This window comes from Dendrobates tinctorius, unplaced genomic scaffold (genome assembly GCF_039654945.1).
Source record: "Dendrobates tinctorius isolate UK_male_01 unplaced genomic scaffold, ASM3965494v1 ptg000069l, whole genome shotgun sequence".
Classification (NCBI taxonomy): Eukaryota; Metazoa; Chordata; class Amphibia; order Anura; family Dendrobatidae; genus Dendrobates; species Dendrobates tinctorius.
This window is the reverse complement of record NW_027361737.1, coordinates 29,531,908-29,552,214: the sequence shown is the minus strand read 5'-3', so window position 1 is coordinate 29,552,214 and position 20,307 is coordinate 29,531,908. Positions and strand designations below refer to the sequence as shown.

At 47.4% G+C, this 20,307-nt stretch overlaps 1 protein-coding gene across 1 annotated transcript; it reads left to right on the top strand.

The window, feature by feature from the left end:
* The first annotated feature begins 338 nt into the window (after window positions 1–338).
* LOC141095325 (adiponectin-like) lies at window positions 339–17,277 on the top strand. Its single transcript, XM_073581294.1, has 3 exons — window positions 339–416; window positions 570–793; window positions 15,264–17,277. The coding sequence occupies exons 2-3, from the start codon at window positions 586–588 to the stop codon at window positions 15,776–15,778; spliced, it is 723 nt and encodes a 240-aa protein (XP_073437395.1). The 5' UTR covers window positions 339–416; window positions 570–585; the 3' UTR covers window positions 15,779–17,277.
* Window positions 17,278–20,307: the final 3,030 nt, after the last annotated feature.

The following is a 20,307-nucleotide window of genomic DNA, read 5'->3' as shown; positions in this document are numbered from 1 at the left end:
AATTAGTGAATTAGCATTTTACGTAAATGTATTTTAATATTATTTGATTATGGGTTTTTTTATGTGCAGCATATTCTTAGGGTATAAATTGCATTTTTATGCTGACCTACACCAATGAATTCAATGTTCAGAAACACAATCCTTACGATCAGATAATGAGGTATGGAGACAAAACGGATAAAGTTCCTGTTAATATTTGGTTTTCGTGTCTCCTAAGTTTCCCTCAGTAGTGAGTATCACAACTAGTGCTCTCAGAAGGCGCAAGGAATTTCTGATCTGGATCCTAAACTATAAATAATCTTCATCTGTAAAGGTGCTGGACGGAGTTTTAATTGACAGTAGCATATGTTATGTAAGATTGGATCATCACTGTACGGCAGCTGCACAGGACACAGACCACAGTAACTTTCCTCCGGGTAAGACTTTTGCTTAGCACTAAATTTGTATTTTAGGAAAATTGTTAGTATAAATTTAACATTGAGACAATCTGTATGACATAATTGTAATGTTGACATAACGATGTAGGTCGCTGTAACCTTTTTTCAAAATAATTCATTTTCATTTTGCAGACCCTTAATCAGGACAATGCTGGTCCCACATTCTGTGTACTCATTGCTTATACTGGTGCCTCTGTGCATTTTGGCTGATGATGTTGATGACCCAACACAGCCTCAAAAGAATCCTTGTGCTAACTGGATGGGGGGAGCACCAGGATATCCTGGACACAATGGACTTCCAGGAAGAGACGGCAAAGACGGGAATGATGGAGTGAAGGGAGAAAGAGGAGAACAAGGTTAGTGATTGGCTACTGAAGGAGAAACCACCTCGTTTATTTATAAGGTTTTGTGTAGGTGCCACCAAAACCAAAATATTTTTGTATTTGTGAAGAGGTGTTGAGTAACAGAGACTAGTTGGTTTCCTAGGTAAGGATATACTGTAGATTTTTATTTTTTTACATGTAGAAGTATGAAAACCTACAGCATCAACCAAAACCACCGAGCCAATGGTAAATAAGGTGTAGCGGTTGTAGTCAAGAATGCAGTTAATTAAACCTATAAAGAAAGAATACAATACTATGAATATACACATAGCCACATAGCTTTATTATTAAAATATATGTATATATATATATATATATATATATATATATACTGTATACATCGAGTACGGAAAGTATTCAGACCCTTTTAAATTTTTCACTCTTTGTTTCATTGCAGCCGTTTGGTAAATTCAGAAAAGTTCATTTTTTTCTCATTAATGTACACTCCGCACCCCATCTTGACTGAAAAATAAACAGAAATGTTGACATTTTTGCAAACTTATTAAAAAAGAAAAACTGAAATATCACATGGTCATAAGTAGAGTTGAGCGATACCAGCCGATACTTGAAAATATCGGATCGGAATGGATCGGCCGATCTTAAAAAAAAATATCGGTATCGCCGATTCCGATACCGGGAACCAATGCAAGTCAATGGGGCCAAAATATCGGAATTAAAAAAAACCCTTTCTTTCCTTGTAGGTTAATTCTACATGAAGAAAAACAACTAAGAATAATGTAGAATGTATTGTGGGAGGTGGAGGAGACATTAAAGCCATAGAGTTTTAGCCCAATCAAAAGGAATAGCAGGAATTAAACTTTTTTTTTAAAGACGTTAGGAGTTACAAAGATATTGACTATGTTAGCCTCATTTATATTTTGCCAGACATGTATGTCTTCTTCTTCTTTCTTCTTCTTTCTTATTCTTCTTCCCTTTTTTACCTTCTTCTTCTTCTTCTTCTTCTTATTCCTTTTTTTACATTCTTCTTCTTCTTCTTCCTTTTTTTACATTCTTCTACTTCCTTTTTTTACATTCTTCTTCTTCTTCCTTTTTTTACATTCTTCTTCTTATTCCTTTTTTTACATTCTTCTTCTTCTTCCTTTTTTAAATTCTTCTACTTCCTTTTTTTACATTCTTCTTCTTCTTCTTCTTCTTCCTTTTCTTACATTCTTCATATTCTTCTTATTCAACAATTATTATTCTACATATTCAACTTCTTCATCTTCTTCCTATTCTTCTTCATCATATTCTTGTTTGTGTCAGGCATTCCTGTAGTTGTTATCTAGAAAAGTTAGAAGTTTACACCTTCCGTTCTGCCTGTCACAAAAGATTTACAACAGGATTTGTCCGCGTTCAGTTTGGCCTGCAGCAGCAGGCCTTTTCCAGGGGCACCACGAGGAGGAACGGACTCACCCCCATACACTGCTTAGTCTTCTTCTGCTTATAAATAAGATAATATCATTTGCTCAGAGTATTAGTCTTATGCTTAATGTTCTTCTGCTTTGTTTTTTTTATGCTTCTTTGTCTTCTCTCTCTTGTTGTTCTGCATCTTGGTGGTTGTCTTCCTGTTCTTTGTCCTCTTGAACCAGCTGACGGTACTGGCACCCGGAGGGGCAGCAGAAGGAACAAGAGCCAATGGCACTACCGAGGACCAGCTGACGGTGCTGGAACCCGGTTACTAAGCAGGAGGTACCTGTGCTACAAAGCACTACCAAGGACCAGCAGACGTTGCCGGAACTCGGATACCGAGATGGAGGAACCTAGGCCAAAGGCTCTGACGAGAACCAGCTGACGGTGCTGGAACCCGGAGGGGTAGCATAAGCTGCAAGAGCAAATGGAAATAGCGAGGACCAGCTGACAGTGCTGGCACCCGGAGGGGCAGCAGAAGGAATAAGAGCCAATGGCACAACCGAGGACCAGCTGACGGTGCTGGAACCCGGTTACTAAGCAGGAGGTACCTGTGCTACAAAGCACTACCAAGGACCAGCAGACGTTGCTGGAACTCGGATACCGAGATGGAGGCACCTAGGCCAAAGGCTCTGACGAGAACCAGCTGACGGTGCTGGAACCCGGAGGGGTAGCATAAGCTGCAAGAGCAAATGGAAATAGCGAGGACCAGCTGACAGTGCTGGCACCCGGAGGGGCAGCAAAAGGAATAAGAGCCAATGGCACAACCGAGGACCAGCTGACGGTGCTGGAACCCGGTTACTAAGCAGGAGGTACCTGTGCTACAAAGCACTACCAAGGACCAGCAGACGTTGCCGGAACTCGGATACCGAGATGGAGGCACCTAGGCCAAAGGCTCTGACGAGAACCAGCTGACGGTGCTGGAACCCGGAGGGGTATCAGAAGTTACCCCTGAAAAGCAAAGTTGGCATGCCGCAAGCTGGCCGCAGTTACCGAATCACACAGTCCTACAGGGGGTGCTTGTCCTACTGGCACTATGGAACAAGCCTTTCTTACCAGAACCCGCAGTCCACATAGGAAGCACCTAAACTGCTGGCACCCTAGCCTCGGCTAACCCAACCGCAACACGACATGGCAACTTGGGGTGGCAAACTGACATTGACACTTCCCGGAAACAGCAGGCAGGGCTGGAACCAAGCTGGGCAGGAGGGAGTACCCGTGCCAAAGTCAGTTATGAGCAGCAACTGGCGATGTTGGAGCCCAGGACAAGCACTTAGCAGGCTGAGGCCTGATGTGCTGTCAATTGGGAGGCAGCAGGACAGATTGCCATCAAAACAGCAGGGGAACAGCTGACGTTACTGAACCCCACAAACACAGGAGCTAGTGTTTTACTCTGTGAAGACGGCACTTCCGAGCAACAACTGGCTGTGTTGAAGCCCAGGGACAAGCACGGAGCAGGCTGAGGCTGCATTGAAGAAATTTTAAGATCGGTTGTAGACTACTAATTTGAACCAAGCTCCACTTAGGCCTGTGGCTTCACTGATTTTCGTATTTCCCCTGTCCTCCAACCCCGCCAGTTACAGCTCCGAAGTGGCGTCTGCACAATCCACACTTGTTCCTGTGTTACAGGTGTTCAGTCCGGTCAGTTAATCCCCTGATGTGTGTCCGGCAATGTCGCCTGCTCTGTCCACATTCCCATAATGGGAATGTGGACAGAGCAGGCGACATTGCCGGACACACATCAGGGGATTAACTGACCGGACTGAACACCTGTAACACAGGAACAAGTGTGGATTGTGCAGACGCCACTTCGGAGCTGTAACTGGCAGGGTTGGAGGACAGGGGAAATACGAGAGACAGTGGAGCCACAGGCCTAATTGGAGCACGGTTAAAAATCAGTAGTGGTACGACTGTGTAGGCAGCAGGAGACTTTGCCATCTACACAGCAGGGGATCAGCTGACGTTACTGAACCCCACTGAGACACGGGAGCAAGTGTTTCTTTCCGTGTGGACGGCACTTCCGAACTACAACTGGCTGTGTTGAAGCCCAGGAAATTGGAGGGTGTAGGCAGAGGCCTACTGTATTTTGAATGAGGTGACAGCAGGAGAGACTGCCATCCACACAGCAGGGGATCAGCTGACGTTACTGAACCCCACTGAGACACGGGAGCAAGTATCTCTTTCCGTGTGGACGGCACTTCCGAACTACAACTGGCTGTGTTGAAGCCCAGGAAATAGGAGGGTGTAGGCAGAGGCCTACTGTATTTTGAATGAGGTGACAGCAGGAGAGACTGCCATCCACACAGCAGGGGATCAGCTGACGTTACTGAACCCCACTGAGACACGGGAGCAAGTATCTCTTTCCGTGTGGACGGCACTTCCGAACTACAACTGGCTGTGTTGAAGCCCAGGAAATTGGAGGGTGTAGGCAGAGGCCTACTGTATTTTGAATGAGGTGACAGCAGGAGAGACTGCCATCCACACAGCAGGGGATCAGCTGACGTTACTAAACCCCACTGAGACACGGGAGCAAGTATCTCTTTCCGTGTGGACGGCACTTCCGAACTACAACTGGCTGTGTTGAAGCCCAGGAAATAGGAGGGTGTAGGCAGAGGCCTACTGTATTTTGAATGAGGTGACAGCAGGAGAGACTGCCATCCACACAGCAGGGGATCAGCTGACGTTACTGAACCCCACTGAGACACGGGAGCAAGTATCTCTTTCCGTGTGGATGGCACTTCCGAACTACAACTGGCTGTGTTGAAGCCCAGGAAATAGGAGGGTGTAGGCAGAGGCCTACTGTATTTTGAATGAGGTGACAGCAGGAGAGACTGCCATCCACACAGCAGGGGATCAGCTGACGTTACTGAACCCCACTGAGACACGGGAGCAAGTATCTCTTTCCGTGTGGACGGCACTTCCGAACTACAACTGGCTGTGTTGAAGCCCAGGAAATAGGAGGGTGTAGGCAGAGGCCTACTGTATTTTGAATGAGGTGACAGCAGGAGAGACTGCCATCCACACAGCAGGGGATCAGCTGACGTTACTGAACCCCACTGAGACATGGGAGCAAGTATCTCTTTCCGTGTGGACGGCACTTCCGAACTACAACTGGCTGTGTTGAAGCCCAGGAAATTGGAAGGTGTAGGCAGAGGCCTACTGTATTTTGAATGAGGTGACAGCAGGAGAGACTGCCATCCACACAGCAGGGGATCAGCTGACGTTACTGAACCCCACTGAGACATGGGAGCAAGTATCTCTTTCCGTGTGGACGGCACTTCTGAACTACAACTGGCTGTGTTGAAGCCCAGGAAATAGGAGGGTGTAGGCAGAGGCCTACTGTATTTTGAATGAGGTGACAACAGGAGAGACTGCCATCCACACAGCAGGGGATCAGCTGACGTTACTGAACCCCACTGAGACACGGGAGCAAGTATCTCTTTCCGTGTGGACGGCACTTCCGAACTACAACTGGCTGTGTTGAAGCCCAGGAAATAGGAGGGTGTAGGCAGAGGCCTACTGTATTTTGAATGAGGTGACAGCAGGAGAGACTGCCATCCACACAGCAGGGGATCAGCTGACGTTACTGAACCCCACTGAGACACGGGAGCAAGTATCTCTTTCCATGTGGACGGCACTTCCGAGCTACAACTGGCTGAGTTGAAGCCCAGGAAATAGGAGGGTGTAGGCAGAGGCCTACTGTCTTTGGAATGCGGAGACAGCAGGAGAGATTGCCATCTCCACAGCAGGGGAACAGCTGGCATTGCTGAACCCCACTAACACTTGAACGAATGTGTTTGGCTCTGTGGAGACGACACTTCTGAACACCAACTGATGCTGTTGGAGCCCAGGATTAGGCGAGGAGCAGGCTGGGGCCTACTGGATTTTGAATGAGGTGACAGCAGGAGAGACTGCCATCCACACAGCAGGGGATCAGCTGACGTTACTGAACCCCACTGAGACACGGGAGCAAGTATCTCTTTCCATGTGGACGGCACTTCCGAGCTACAACTGGCTGAGTTGAAGCCCAGGAAATAGGAGGGTGTAGGCAGAGGCCTACTGTCTTTGGAATGCAGAGACAGCAGGAGAGACTGCCATCTCCACAGCAGGGGAACAGCTGGCAGTGCTGAACCCCACTAACACTTGAACGAATGTGTTTGGCTCTGTGGAGACGACACTTCTGAACACCAACTGATGCTGTTGGAGCCCAGGATTAGGCGTGGAGCAGGCTGGGGCCTACTGGATTTTGGCAGGTGAAGGCAGCAGGAGACTTGCCATCTCCACAGCAGGGGAACAGCTGGCAGTGCTGAACCCCACTAACACTTGAACGAATGTGTTTGGCTCTGTGGAGACGACACTTCTGAACACCAACTGACGCTGTTGGAGCCCAGGATTAGGCGAGGAGCAGGCTGGGGCCTACTGGATTTTGGCAGGTGAAGGCAGCAGGAGACTTGCCATCTCCACAGCAGGGGAACAGCTGGCAGTGCTGAACCCCACTAACACTTGAACGAATGTGTTTGGCTCTGTGGAGACGACACTTCTGAACACCAACTGAGGCTGTTGGAGCCCAGGATTAGGCGTGGAGCAGGCTGGGGCCTACTGGATTTTGGCAGGTGAAGGCAGCAGGAGACTTGCCATCTCCACAGCAGGGGAACAGCTGGCAGTGCTGAAACCCACTAACACTCGAACGAATGTGTTTGGCTCTGTGGAGACGACACTTCTGAACACCAACTGACGCTGTTGGAGCCCAGGATTAGGCGAGGAGCAGGCTGGGGCCTACTGGATTTTGGCAGGTGAAGGCAGCAGGAGACTTGCCATCTCCACAGCAGGGGAACAGCTGGCAGTGCTGAACCCCACTAACACTTGAACGAATGTGTTTGGCTCTGTGGAGACGACACTTCTGAACACCAACTGACGCTGTTGGAGCCCAGGATTAGGCGTGGAGCAGGCTGGGGCCTACTGGATTTTGGCAGGTGAAGGCAGCAGGAGACTTGCCATCTCCACAACAGGGGAACAGCTGGCAGTGCTGAACCCCACTAACACTCGAACGAATGTGTTTGGCTCTGTGGAGACGACACTTCTGAACACCAACTGACGCTGTTGGAGCCCAGGATTAGGCGAGGAGCAGGCTGGGGCCTACTGGATTTTGGCAGGTGAAGGCAGCAGGAGACTTGCCATCTCCACAGCAGGGGAACAGCTGGCAGTGCTGAACCCCACTAACACTTGAACGAATGTGTTTGGCTCTGTGGAGACGACACTTCTGAACACCAACTGACTCTGTTGGAGCCCAGGATTAGGCGTGGAGCAGGCTGGGGCCTACTGGATTTTGGCAGGTGAAGGCAGCAGGAGACTTGCCATCTCCACAGCAGGGGAACAGCTGGCAGTGCTGAAACCCACTAACACTCGAACGAATGTGTTTGGCTCTGCGGAGACGACACTTCTGAACACCAACTGACGCTGTTGGAGCCCAGGATTAGGCGTGGAGCAGGCTGGGGCCTACTGGATTTTGGCAGGTGAAGGCAGCAGGAGACTTGCCATCTCCACAGCAGGGGAACAGCTGGCAGTGCTGAAACCCACTAACACTCGAACGAATGTGTTTGGCTCTGTGGAGACGACACTTCTGAACACCAACTGACGCTGTTGGAGCCCAGGATTAGGCGAGGAGCAGGCTGGGGCCTACTGGATTTTGGCAGGTGAAGGCAGCAGGAGACTTGCCATCTCCACAGCAGGGGAACAGCTGGCAGTGCTGAACCCCACTAACACTTGAAAGAATGTGTTTGGCTCTGTGGAGACGACACTTCTGAACACCAACTGACGCTGTTGGAGCCCAGGATTAGGCGAGGAGCAGGCTGGGGCCTGTTGTTTTTGGCAGGTGAAGGCAGCAGGAGACTTGCCATCTCCACAGCAGGGGAACAGCTGGCAGTGCTGAAACCCACTAACACTCGAACGAATGTGTTTGGCTCTGTGGAGACGACACTTCTGAACACCAACTGACACTGTTGGAGCCCAGGATTATGCATGCCGCATGCAGAGGCCAATGGGCAGCGGTTTTTATGGAGGTTGTGGACTACTACTGATTCTAACCATGCTCCACTTAGGCCTCTGGCTCCACTGTCTCTACTATTTACCCTGGCCTCCAACCCCGCCAGCTACATCTCTGAAGTGGCGTCAGCACAATCTACACTTGTTCCTGTGTTACTGGTGCTCAGTCCCGTCAGTTGATCCCCTGATCTTTGTCCGGCAAGTTCGCCAGCTCTGTCCTCATTCCCACTACTGGTTATGGGAATGTGGACAGAGCAGGAGACCTTGCCGGACACACATCAGGGGATAAACTGATGGGACTGAGCCACAGGAACACAGGAACAAGTGTAGATTGTGCTGACGCCACTTCAGAGATGTACATGGCGGGGTTGGAGGTCAGGGGAAATAGTAGAGACAGTGGAGCCAGAGACCTAAGTTGGGCACGGTTAAAAATCAGTAGTGGTTTGAATGTTGATGGAGCTGGTGACTTTGCCGTCCACACAGCAGGGGATCAGCTGGCATTACTGAACCCCACTAACACAGGAGCTAGTGTGTTTCTCTGTGCAGACGACACATCTGAGCGACAACTGGCTGTGTTGAAGCACAGGGATTATAGTTCAGGTGGTAGAAAAATGAACACACCAGCAGACCTGGATACAGTTGCCAACCACTAATTTAGTCTGTAAGAGGAATGGCAAAGTCTTTTGAGATCCAGGCCTTGTTCATTTTCAGAAAAGTCAGCCGGTCAACATTATCGGAAGATAGTCGCGTGCGACGGTCTGTTAGTACACCACCTGCGGCACTAAAGACACGTTCCGATAATACACTGGCAGCAGGGCAAGCCAGCACCTCCAATGCATACTGGCTAAGCTCTGGCCATGTATCCAGCTTAGAGACCCAAAACTTGAAGGGGGAAGAGCCATCTGGGAGTACAGCGACAGGGCAAGACATGTAGTCTGACACCATCTGACGGAAGCGTTGCCTCCTGCTGACTCGAGGCGTCGCTGATGGTGTAGACAATTGTGGTGGACACACAAAACTTTGCCACATTTGGGCCATAGTGGTCTTGCCTTGTGCTGCGGCGCTGCCTCTGCTCCCTCTTTGTGCAGAGTTTCCTCCACTGCCTCGACGCACAGAGCTGCTTTTTAAAGCAATAGCAACAATGCTGTCGGGTGGAATGGAAAACATTATGGACTGCACCAGTGACTCTTCGTACTCCCGCATTTTACGCTCCCGGTTCAACGTTGGTATGAGCCTTTGTACGCTGTCCCGGTAGCGAGGATCTAGGAGGGTGTACACCCAATAATCAGCCGAGACGAGAATGTGGGCGATGCGGCGGTCGTTTCTCAGGCACTGCAGCATGAAATCAACCATGTGCTGCAGACTCCCAACTGCCAAAGAACCGCTGTCCCCTGTTTGAGGCGTGACCTCGGCCTGCTCTGCATCACCCCACCCTCGCTGTACATACTGAGTAGAGGTTTGTGTACCTCCCTCCTCTGGAGAGATGTCTTCCTCCTCCATCGACTCCTCCTCATCCTCCTCATAAAGTGTCCCCTGCCTAGGCCTTTGTGAGGAAACACGTAGCGCAGACTGTCCAGAAGCAGATGGCATTTGGGACTCCTCATCCTCCACCTCTTCCGAAACCTCATCCCTTAGTGCTTGCAGTGTTTGTTGAAGCAGGCAGATAAGGGGGACAGTCATGCTGACTAGTGCATCATCTGCACTCGCCATCCGCGTGGATTCATCGAAGGCACGCAAAACGAGGCAGATGTCCTTCATAGAGGCCCACTCAATGGTGCTGAAGTGTGAACGGCGCACAGTGCGACTTGTTTGCGCCTGATGCAGCTGGTACTCCATGACTGCTGCCTGCTGCTCACACAACCGCTCCAACATATGTAACGTTGAATTCCACCGGGTGGGTAGGTCACATATGATGCGATGTTCCGGAAGGCCAAATCGTCGCTGCAGAGCAGCGAGGCGCGATCTTGCCGTGCTGGAACGTCGCAAGTGAGCGCACTCTATGCGGACCTTGTGCAACAGTGCATCAAGATCCGGATAGTCCCTCAGAAAGCTCTGCACGACCAAGTTAAGAACATGTGCCAGACATGGGATGTGTGTGAGGTTGCCTAGGCCAAGAGCTGCCACCAGATTTCGGCCATTGTCACACACTACCAAGCCCGGCTGGAGATTCGCTGGCCCAAACCACACATCGCTCTCCAGCTTGATAGCATTCCAGAGCTCCTGCGCTGTGTGGCTTCGATTCCCCAAATAAATTAATTTGAGTACAGCCTGTTGACGTTTGGCCACGGCTGTGCTCATATCGGTCGTAACAGGCTCCTGCTCTGCTGTTTCTGAGGAGCTTGAGTAGGAGGAGGAGTCTATGTGTACAGACTGGAGTCCTGCAATCCGTGGCGTTGGAAGAACACGTACAGCGCCACTCTCCAGATCCGTACCCGGCTCCACAACATTGACCCAGTGGGCAGTGAGGGAAAGGTATCGTCCCTGTCCATGGTTACTGGTCCACGCATCGGTGGTCAGGTGGACCTTGCTACTAACGGCGTTTAGTAGCGCATGTTTTATTTTGCCCTCAACATGTTTCTGCAGGGCAGGGACGGCTCGCCTGCTGAAATAAAAGCGGCTGGGCACGTTGTATTGGGGGACTGCCAATGCCATTAAGTCCCGGAAGGTGTCAGTGTCCACCAGCCTGAATGACAGCATTTCAACTGCCAGAAGTTTGGCAATGCCAGCATTCAGAGACTGTGCTCGGGGATGGTTTGCCGAGTAAGGGCGCCTTTTATCCCATGCCTGTGCTACCGATGGCTGTGATGGATGGGAACGTGCTGCTATGGGTGTAATCTGACAGGGTCTCCGGACAACAGTGGCAGAGGTTCTTCCTTGGCGATCCTGTGAGGAAGCCGAACCAGCAGTGTGTGAGCTGGAGGAAGAGGCCCCAACACGAACTGAAGAGGTGGTAGGTGGTGCTGTACGTTGGCCTACGTCTTCAGGGTGTCTCTGCAACTCCAACTCGTGCTTGGTGCGCACATGTTTCCACATATTTGTGGTATTGAGGTTGCTGACATTTCTCCCTCTTTTGACTCTCTGATGACACAGCTTGCATTTGACAAAGCAAATGTCATCTGCAACTGTGTCAAAAAAGGACCACGCACTGCAACTCTTGGGAGCGCCCAGTTTGCCTTTGGAATGAGGAATGCTCCTAACGGGTGCCGAAGTGGAGGGTACAGGCAACCAAGTCTTCCCCCTCCCTCTGCCTCCTGTTTTGGCCGGTAGGGGAATCTCTTCCTCCGAGCTGCTCCCACCACCTTCCTGTTCCTCACGCCATGATGGGTCAAGGACCTCATCATCTTCCCTCCCCTCTTCAAACAGCTGCTTCTCCGGGGTTGTCTCGCCAGCACCGTACGCACCAGAAAGTGGCAACTGAGTCTCGTCATCATCTGATGCGTACTGAGGTGTGCTGACCATAGGCACTGGCCCACTCGCCTCTTCAGATTCAGAGGGACAAAGAAGTTGCGCATCACTGCATACTCCCTCTTCTTCACATTCAGGAATGCTGCTTGGCTGGCCCCCTCTTTCCAAGCCAACAGATTCCGAGAACAGAAGTAGAGACTGTGATGGCTCCTGTCCATGTCTCTCTGACTGCCTGGGCACTTTGGCAGGTGGTGAAGAGACAGATAGTTGCTCTTCGGTGCTCTGACCCTGAGAGGATGCGGAAGTAATTGAAGTCGATGCGTTAGCTGCCATCCATCCGACAACGGCTTCAATTTGTTCCTCCCGCAGCAGTGGGGTACGTTGAGGTCCTACAAAGCTGCGCATAAAGGACTGTTGCCTGCTAAAACTGGGGGATGCTGATCCACTGGTGCCCGCAGCAGGCCCAGAATCCCCACGTCCTCTACCTGTAGAATCCCCACGTCCTCTCCCTGCAGAATCCCCACGTCCTCTCCCTGCTGAAACTCCACGCCCACGTCCACGCCCACGCGCCTTACTCCCTGCCTTCTTCATCTTGCAAGACTGCTTAAGATAGGCAGAAAAGTACAAAGGGGGGCCTTAGTGTGCTTATTCCTGAACAGCTGGTTACAGGTACAAGAAACACTAATTTTATGAAGTGTGTGTGTGTGGACTACACTTTAATAGGAGCTGATGTGGCCTACACAAGTTCCAAATGTAGTGTTTGGTGAACTTTTTTTGTGGTTTCTTTGTTGGAAACAAACTCAAAGTATGTGAACAAAGAATTGAAACTGATAGTATCACCAACTTTTTGGAGCTATTACAATGCAGGCAGGTAACCTACAATGCAAAAGATGAGGCTCCAAAAAAATTGGGTAATACTAATCTGGCTGCGCCGGCAGGGCACAAGCCAGAAAAAAAGGCTCCTCTATCTACTCCTATATAGTGTTTGCAACCAACCAATGTTGATGGATACGGATGGATGCACACTAATAGGAGAAGAAAAAATGAGCTGCACTCAAAGACAAATATGTGTGAGGCAGTAACGCACGTTGAGCGTCCTACAACCAGACGTAGCTGCAGGACACTCTACTCAGCGTGAGCTGCACTCACACACAGTCAGAGACCTCTCAGACAGCCGTCAACAGTGCAGCTAAGTGGGCACTGGCACTGACAGGCTGCAGAAAGGCTCCGCTGTGTACTCCTATATAGTGTTTGCAACCACCGTAGATGGAGACGGATGGATGCACACTAATAGAAGAAAAAATGAGCTGCACTCAAATAAAAATATGTGTGAGGCACTGACGCACGCTGAGCGTCCTACAGCCAGACGTAGCTGCAGGACACACTACTCAGCGTGAGCTGCACTCACACACAGTCAGAGACCTCTCAGACAGCCGTGAACAGTGCAGCAAAGTGGACACTAGCACTGAAAGGCTGCAGAAAGGCTCCGCTGTCTACTACTAGTGTTTGCAACCAACGTATATGGATACGGATGGAAGCACACTAGATTGAAATTATGTAAAAAATGCAGCTCAAAAAATAAAAGATGTATGAGGCAGCAGTGATCACACTGGGTGGCCTACAGCCTGACGTGGCTGCAGGACCCACTCCACAGCGTGAGCTGCACTCACACAGCCCTTGCAGACAGCTGTGAACACTGCTGCTAGGGCAAAGAAGGCTACAGTGGTGGTTTATGTAGCCTGGGTAAAGCACTAGATGTTTGGTGGAATCGCTATTTCTAACTGTCCCTCACAGTCTTCTACAGCAGCCTGTCCCTAACTGAATTCACAGCAGAGTGACCAGAAATGGCGGCTGCGGTGGCTTTTATAGTGCATCATGACATCATTTCGGCAGCCAATCACAGCCATGCCAATAGTTAACATGCCTACATGCCTAACAGGATGTGCCCACACTTCGGAGGATTCCCATTGGCTTAATCAAAGCAAGCAGGCTCATAGCATGATGGGAACTTCCGATTCCGATTCCGGAATCCGATATGACAAAAGTATCGGAAGTCAGTATCGGAATTCCGATACCGCTAATATCGGCCGATACCCGATACTTGCGGTATCGGAATGCTCAACACTAGTCATAAGTATTCAGACCCTTTGCTCAGACACTAATATTTAAGTCACATGCATATTTAAGTCACAAAAGGTGAGGACAATATACAAGTTGGATGTTTTGGGTTGTCATTATGATTTAAAAAGACACAACACAGTAGTTTGACAATAAATGGCTCCACCCAACCACTAACCACAAGTGGAGAAAAAGTTTTGGTGTTATCATTCATAGTCTCCAAAAAAGGGCCAAGAAAGCAAAAATTCTGCCAGGGTATGTAAACTTTTGAGCACAACTGTAGATACTATTGAAATTGTGACAATGGGCGGTTTGCAGGCTTGGCTTGGGAACAGGACCCCTCAATTCACTGGCCACATAGCAGTTACATGGTCTACCTTTATGGAAACTGCACCCTGGATATATGGTAACATCTATGAAAATGAAATATATAATTATGAAAGTTGAACAAAAAGATTTGCACTGTCCTGGTCATGACGGCTCCTATATCCACACACACACACACACACACACACACACACACACACACACACACACACACACACACACACACAGTATCATGGACCTTACAGCCCCCCATGCACAGTATTATGACCTTCACAGACCTCACACACAGTATGATGGCCCACACATGCCCTCACTCAGTATGATGTGTCTACACCAGTGGTGCCCAACCTTTCAGACCTAGAGAGCCACATTCAGCTCTGAGAGAGGGTCGCGAGCCACATCCGGCTCCCTCCCCCTCACAGTACTGACAACCAGAGTCCCCATTACGGGTATAATGATAACCAAAGCTTTTCCACAGAAATCACCCCGAAAGAGTACAACAAGATTCAGTGATACCCACAATTCCCCCATTCAGTATTCTCCGATCCAGCACTCCCAACACACTTTCTCATCCAGCTTCAGGCACCATCTCTCACAGGTAGTATCATCCTGTCTCCAGCGTACCATACTTAAATTAAATCAAAACCCCTAAGACCAGCATATGTGCATCCAGATCTGCTCTTCTGTGCAGGGCCACTCACAAAATTTACCATTTTGAGATGTTCTCTTTATACCTGTTTGCTATACCTGGACCTAATGCACCATGTTGGCAGACAGCCGCGAGCCACAATTCATGGGACTGCGAGCCACATGTGGCTCCCGAGCTACAGGTTGGGGACCCCTGGTCTACACAGTGTGATGGCGCACATAGTCCCACACACAGTATCATGTCCCCCATAAACTGTGGAGCTCAGTAAACATGAGGGGTACCAGGGGCCGGTTTGAGTATGCTGGCTACTGAAGTGAAGCACAAATCTTTTTGCTCAACTCTAATAAATGTGAATTTTGGCTGCTGTAAATTTTGAAATTTTTAATGTTAAATGCCAATACCAATAACCATAGTTTTAGGTGCAATCTGTTTCTACATATATGGTTGGTGCATAGCAGAACATAGATATCATGCAAATTCTATTAATATTCACAGGTGCTAAGGGGCAGAAGGGAGAAGTTGGTGAACTAGGACTTCCAGGACCTGCAGGTCCACGTGGCTTTACAGGTTCCCAAGGTCAAACAGGCGAGAGTCCTTTTGTGCACCGTTCAGCCTTTAGTATGGGGCTGACAACTCGAGTTTCCACACCAAATGTCCCCATACGCTTCACAAAAGTATTTTATAACGAGCAACGCCATTATGATGAGACCACAGGAAAGTTCACCTGCCATGTAAAGGGCCTTTATTTATTCTCCTACCATCTCACTGTCTACATGAAGGATGTCAAGATTGGATTATACAAGAATAATAAACCCATCATGTTCACCTTTGACCAGTTTCAGACAAATAACGTTGATCAGGCCTCTGGTTCTGTACTTCTGGCCTTAGATGTTGGAGATGAAGTTTGCCTGCAGATATTCGGGGAAGATTATGGTGGCATCTATGGGGATAATCTCAATGACTCATCATTCTCTGGAATCCTGTTGTATCCAAGCTCTGAAAACATGTAACCCTCACTCTTATCCAATAAAGTGTCCTACTATGTAAGGTTACATTATATCCTATAAAAATACCATTGCATAGCTATCCTGTCCACAAAATGTCAGCTGGTGAAGAGGTGTGTGACCAGACCTGTCCATCAGACTCTCCCAATTTAAAAATATGGGGAAGCAGTTCAATTTCAGGAGGCTGATGTCACATGTTTCAGGAGGTCTAGTCACATGTTTCTCTGTCAACTGCAATTTGAGAACAGAAACTCTGTTCAGTGTATGGGGAAGGCTGCACTATTATTATTATTATTATTATTATTATTATTATTATGCATTGCTTATATAGCATTATCATATTCAGCACTTCACATACATTATCATCTATCATCACTGTCCCGATTGAGGCTCACAATAAATTTCCCATCAATATGTCTTTGGAATAAGGGAGGATATACAAACACAGGGAGAACATACAAACAAACTCCTTGCATATGTTGTCCTTGGTGGGATTTGAACCCAGGACCCCAGCGCGGCAATGCACTGAGCCAATGTGCTACACTAACAAGTACAGGAGGGAAACCTGTATTACTTATGCATTAAGTGTGATGCTGTGTAGGGGATATTGAGTGCATGGAAACACAATGTAAGGAATGGTCAGTGTGCATGAACAAACTCTATGATGTTTCTACACATACCTCAAAATCTTTCTGGATCCATAGTGACCATTCCATATTTGGAGAGCTGTCTCACTATCACAGATGGTCAGGAGTATGTCCCAACTTCAACTATATTTGCGCCCTTATGAAATAGATGCAGTTGAATACAACAATGGAACAAGAAGTTGACAAATTCCTACTACACCGTTCTAGCTGAGAGACTTGCAAGAACATATTTCATTCTCGGTCAGGTCACTTGAATGGACGATAGAGAGCAGCTCATTAGTAGAGGAGCAGTGATGTAACAGGACACACAGGCAAGTGACATACTTATGTGAGAGATCCTGGTGTCTTCAAACTGTATGTGGGAGGACAGTCAGGGCATCATTGTGTGTGGGCATCACACTGTGTGTGGGAGACTGTTGTCATCAGCACACTATGTGTGAGGGGCATCAAACTGTGTGTGAGGGCTTGTGTGGGGGTATTCTACTGTTGGGTTGGAACCACAATTTGGGGGGTATCATACTGTGTGTGGGATGGAACTGTATGGGCATCATACTGTATGGGGGGAATGTACTGTCCAAAGCATCATACTGTGCAGGGACTAGAACTGTCAGTGAATCATACTGTGGTGGGAACTGTATAAAAGGTACTTTGGAAGCCATCATACTGTGTAAGGATGACGGTATCATACTGTGTGGGGTCACTGGGGGGCTATAAAAGAGATTGTCTACTGGCTGGGAGCACTATTAGGCTTTACTAGGATCAATATTTGGGCACATATAAAGGACTGGGAAAGTTTAGGGAGGTAGCTTGGCATAAGATAAAATAGCTACAATATATGTCCCTCTTGTTTTTCAAAGTTTGGAGGTGTGTATATTATGCATGAAAATGCGGTGTATTGCATGTCCGCTATGAAGATGCTGTATTTTATATGTAAAGTATATAGCAAGTATAGTGTTAGTCACTGCTACATGTTTTTTTATGCTTTACTCTCCTATAAAATATGAAATCTAAAAAAATAAATTTGACATACAGTATGTATGAAATTTAATATACAGAGATGTAGGAAGCGACAAATGATTGTTTGCATTGTGTGACCCTCTTTCACTTTACATTACAGTGACCATTTCTCAAAATGAATATTCATTTATCACTTGCTAAATCTATACTAGTGAACTGGACAGTGACATACGCTGTATGGTAATATCAGTTGGGGGACTGTGCAATGGTAGTTTTCACATTGTATGATAATCCATAGAGTTGATGTCTAAGGCTATGTGCACACAGAGTTTTTTGTCTCTGCGGATTTTGTAGTAAAAACCGCAGATAAATCCGCAGGACTTTTATCTGCGGTTTTGCCCTGCGGTTTTACACCTCATAATGGATGAGGTGTGAAACTGCAGCGTTTCTGCACTAAAGAATTGACATGCTGCGGATTGTAAACCGCAGCAAAACTGCGCGGAAAAATCCGCAGCATGTGCACTGCTTTTTTTTTCCATAGGAAATAAAGATACTGTACAACGTAGCAAAATCTGCTGCGGACCCGCAGGTGCAGAAACGCTGCGGAACCGCAGCAGAATCCGCACCCTGTGCACATACCCTAACTCTGGTCTTGGACTCCACTTTTCTCACAAGCTTTACTATAACATCCACTTAGAAAGCCCTTAGCCTCCTAAAGATGGTGATTTACTCTGGGATGTCTCCTAATCCATCTAATCCTTGATTGGATTGCCCAAACAAACTTGGCTGTAACATGCATTTATAAAGTACTAGGCAGTGATGAGCGAGCACTAATATGCTCGGGTAATCGTTACTCGACTCGAGCAATTTGTAACAGTCGGTTGCTCAATCCGAGTAACAAGTATAATGGTAGTCACTGGGAAACTCAAGCATTTTCCTAGCACTCCCCCCTCCCCCAAAAGGTCTGGAGAGGGTCTAAAAATGTCTAAAAACAATGGAAACAGCACTGAAATGGCATGGTAACCGCATGGGGAAGACACCTGGAAGCATCTCTGAATCCCAGGTCGGTGCTGAGAACAATGTTGTCAGAGTATTACACCACTTTTGCAGACTGCCAATAAAACATACAAAACTGCACTTAAAAATAGATTTGACTGGAAAACATGCTAAGAAACATTCTTTCCAGGATAATGATTGTATATCAGGCAAAATAAATAATAGAAAAAAAAATGCTCCTCCACAGCTTGGGCTATGTTCCCACGTAGTGTTTTTGCACATTTACATTGCTTTCAATGGTAAGAAAAATTCAACAGGAAATGTACCGTAATTTTATCATTTTAATACCTTATCTGGCCATATGGTGTGTGAGACATCATTATTTGTAGAGGGTCATCAGGTGGCCCATTCTATTGTTAGAGGGCCAGCAGGTGTCTTGTGGACATAGGAGACCAAGATAAGGTTTTTTGGTAAAGCACATCATTCTACTGTTTACTGTATATTGAATGAGGCCTACAAACAAAAGAGCACAGTAGTGTGGTAGAGCCGCTCACTCAGCTGTACACAAAGGTAGGCACAGGAATGCTGTCTCTTTATGTCCTTCATGGGTTTCTAATGTACATGCGGCATGATGAACCATGATGAAGTAAAAATAAAAGTGTCCCTTAGGGCAAAACAGGAAAATATAGCAAAATGGTATATTACAGTCCATACATCTTCTGGGATCTGCCTGCTCAGAATTCAGCATCTAAAGGTTCAGCTTTCCTTAACAGGACACAAAGCACTGGAGCGCCACTCTCCAGGCCTACCAAACACTGAATGCCTTTGGAAGCCCCAGACCACAACCTTGGGTGGAGATAAGGTGGACAACCTCTCATCTGCTCAATAGTTGTCTACAAAACCCAGCCCTTGATCAAAATGGCTGATTAAGATTAACTCCTCTCAACATTAAGTGTGCTGGATCAAAACTTTTGGGTTTCAAATCACTGAAGCCAATAGCCTCAGCTAAACATAGCTCCCCTCCAGCACTTGGCAAGCGACTTTGTCACAGTAGTTACAGTCATATGTGGTGGAGGTTCAAAGATATTTTGGGGTTGTTTTGCTGCCTCTGACCCTGAGTGCCTTGAAATGTGAAGATTCCCAAAGGATTTTGGGTCACAATGTAGTGCCCGCAGTCATAAAGCTGGGTTTGCATCATAGAAGGTCATGGGACTTCCTGAGGGACAATGATCCCAAACATACTTCAAGAAGCACCAAACAATTCAGAGTAAATTAGTTATGAAACGGCTCCTAAACAAAAAACTAATTTAAAAATGCATATACTTTATTAGTGATAATAAAACCATAGAATATCAAAAGAAACCAAGCAACTTAATGCTGACCATAAGTCTAACCATACTCAAAATATTGGAAAAAATACTAGGATGGGGGGATAGATGGCCTAATTGTCCCTAGTAGGCCCTTAACTTCCCCCTACCTAATAGCGGTGGTTGGCACCCTCTTGGAACGCAAATGGCGCCCCCCCTCTACAGTTGCTGTCCCTACTCACCCTGATGAATGCTGTTCTCAGGAGGCACAGCAATCCAATAAATGGACATATAAGAAAAACAGACTATCTGGTCAATTGAATAAAAACAGTCCAATAGATATAATAAACCATTCCAAATGACCTTCAATTAACACAAACCACCAAAACTTATGTGAAAAGGCGTACAACCAGTAACCAAAAAAATAATTACTTTCTGGAAAAAACAGGGGGAAAAATTTAGCCTGGATTCCCTATTGAAAGCAATCCCTGCCAACCAGTGGCGCTTTTTCACCCTAATTTGTACTGGTGCCCCCGCTCCGCGTCAGCCGTCCCTTAATGACCCTAATAACGCTCTTTTAAATATAAATTGTTCTCACAAAGAGAAAAGAGAGGGACAATATATTGTA

Excerpts from the sequence above, each read along its gene's own strand:
- LOC141095325 (XM_073581294.1), top strand. The coding sequence starts at position 586 with ATGCTGGTCCCACATTCTGTGTACTCATTGCTTATACTGGTGCCTCTG. Across the intron at positions 794-15,263 it reads GGGAGAAAGAGGAGAACAAG|GTGCTAAGGGGCAGAAGGGA; the intron begins GTTAGTGATTGG and ends TAATATTCACAG.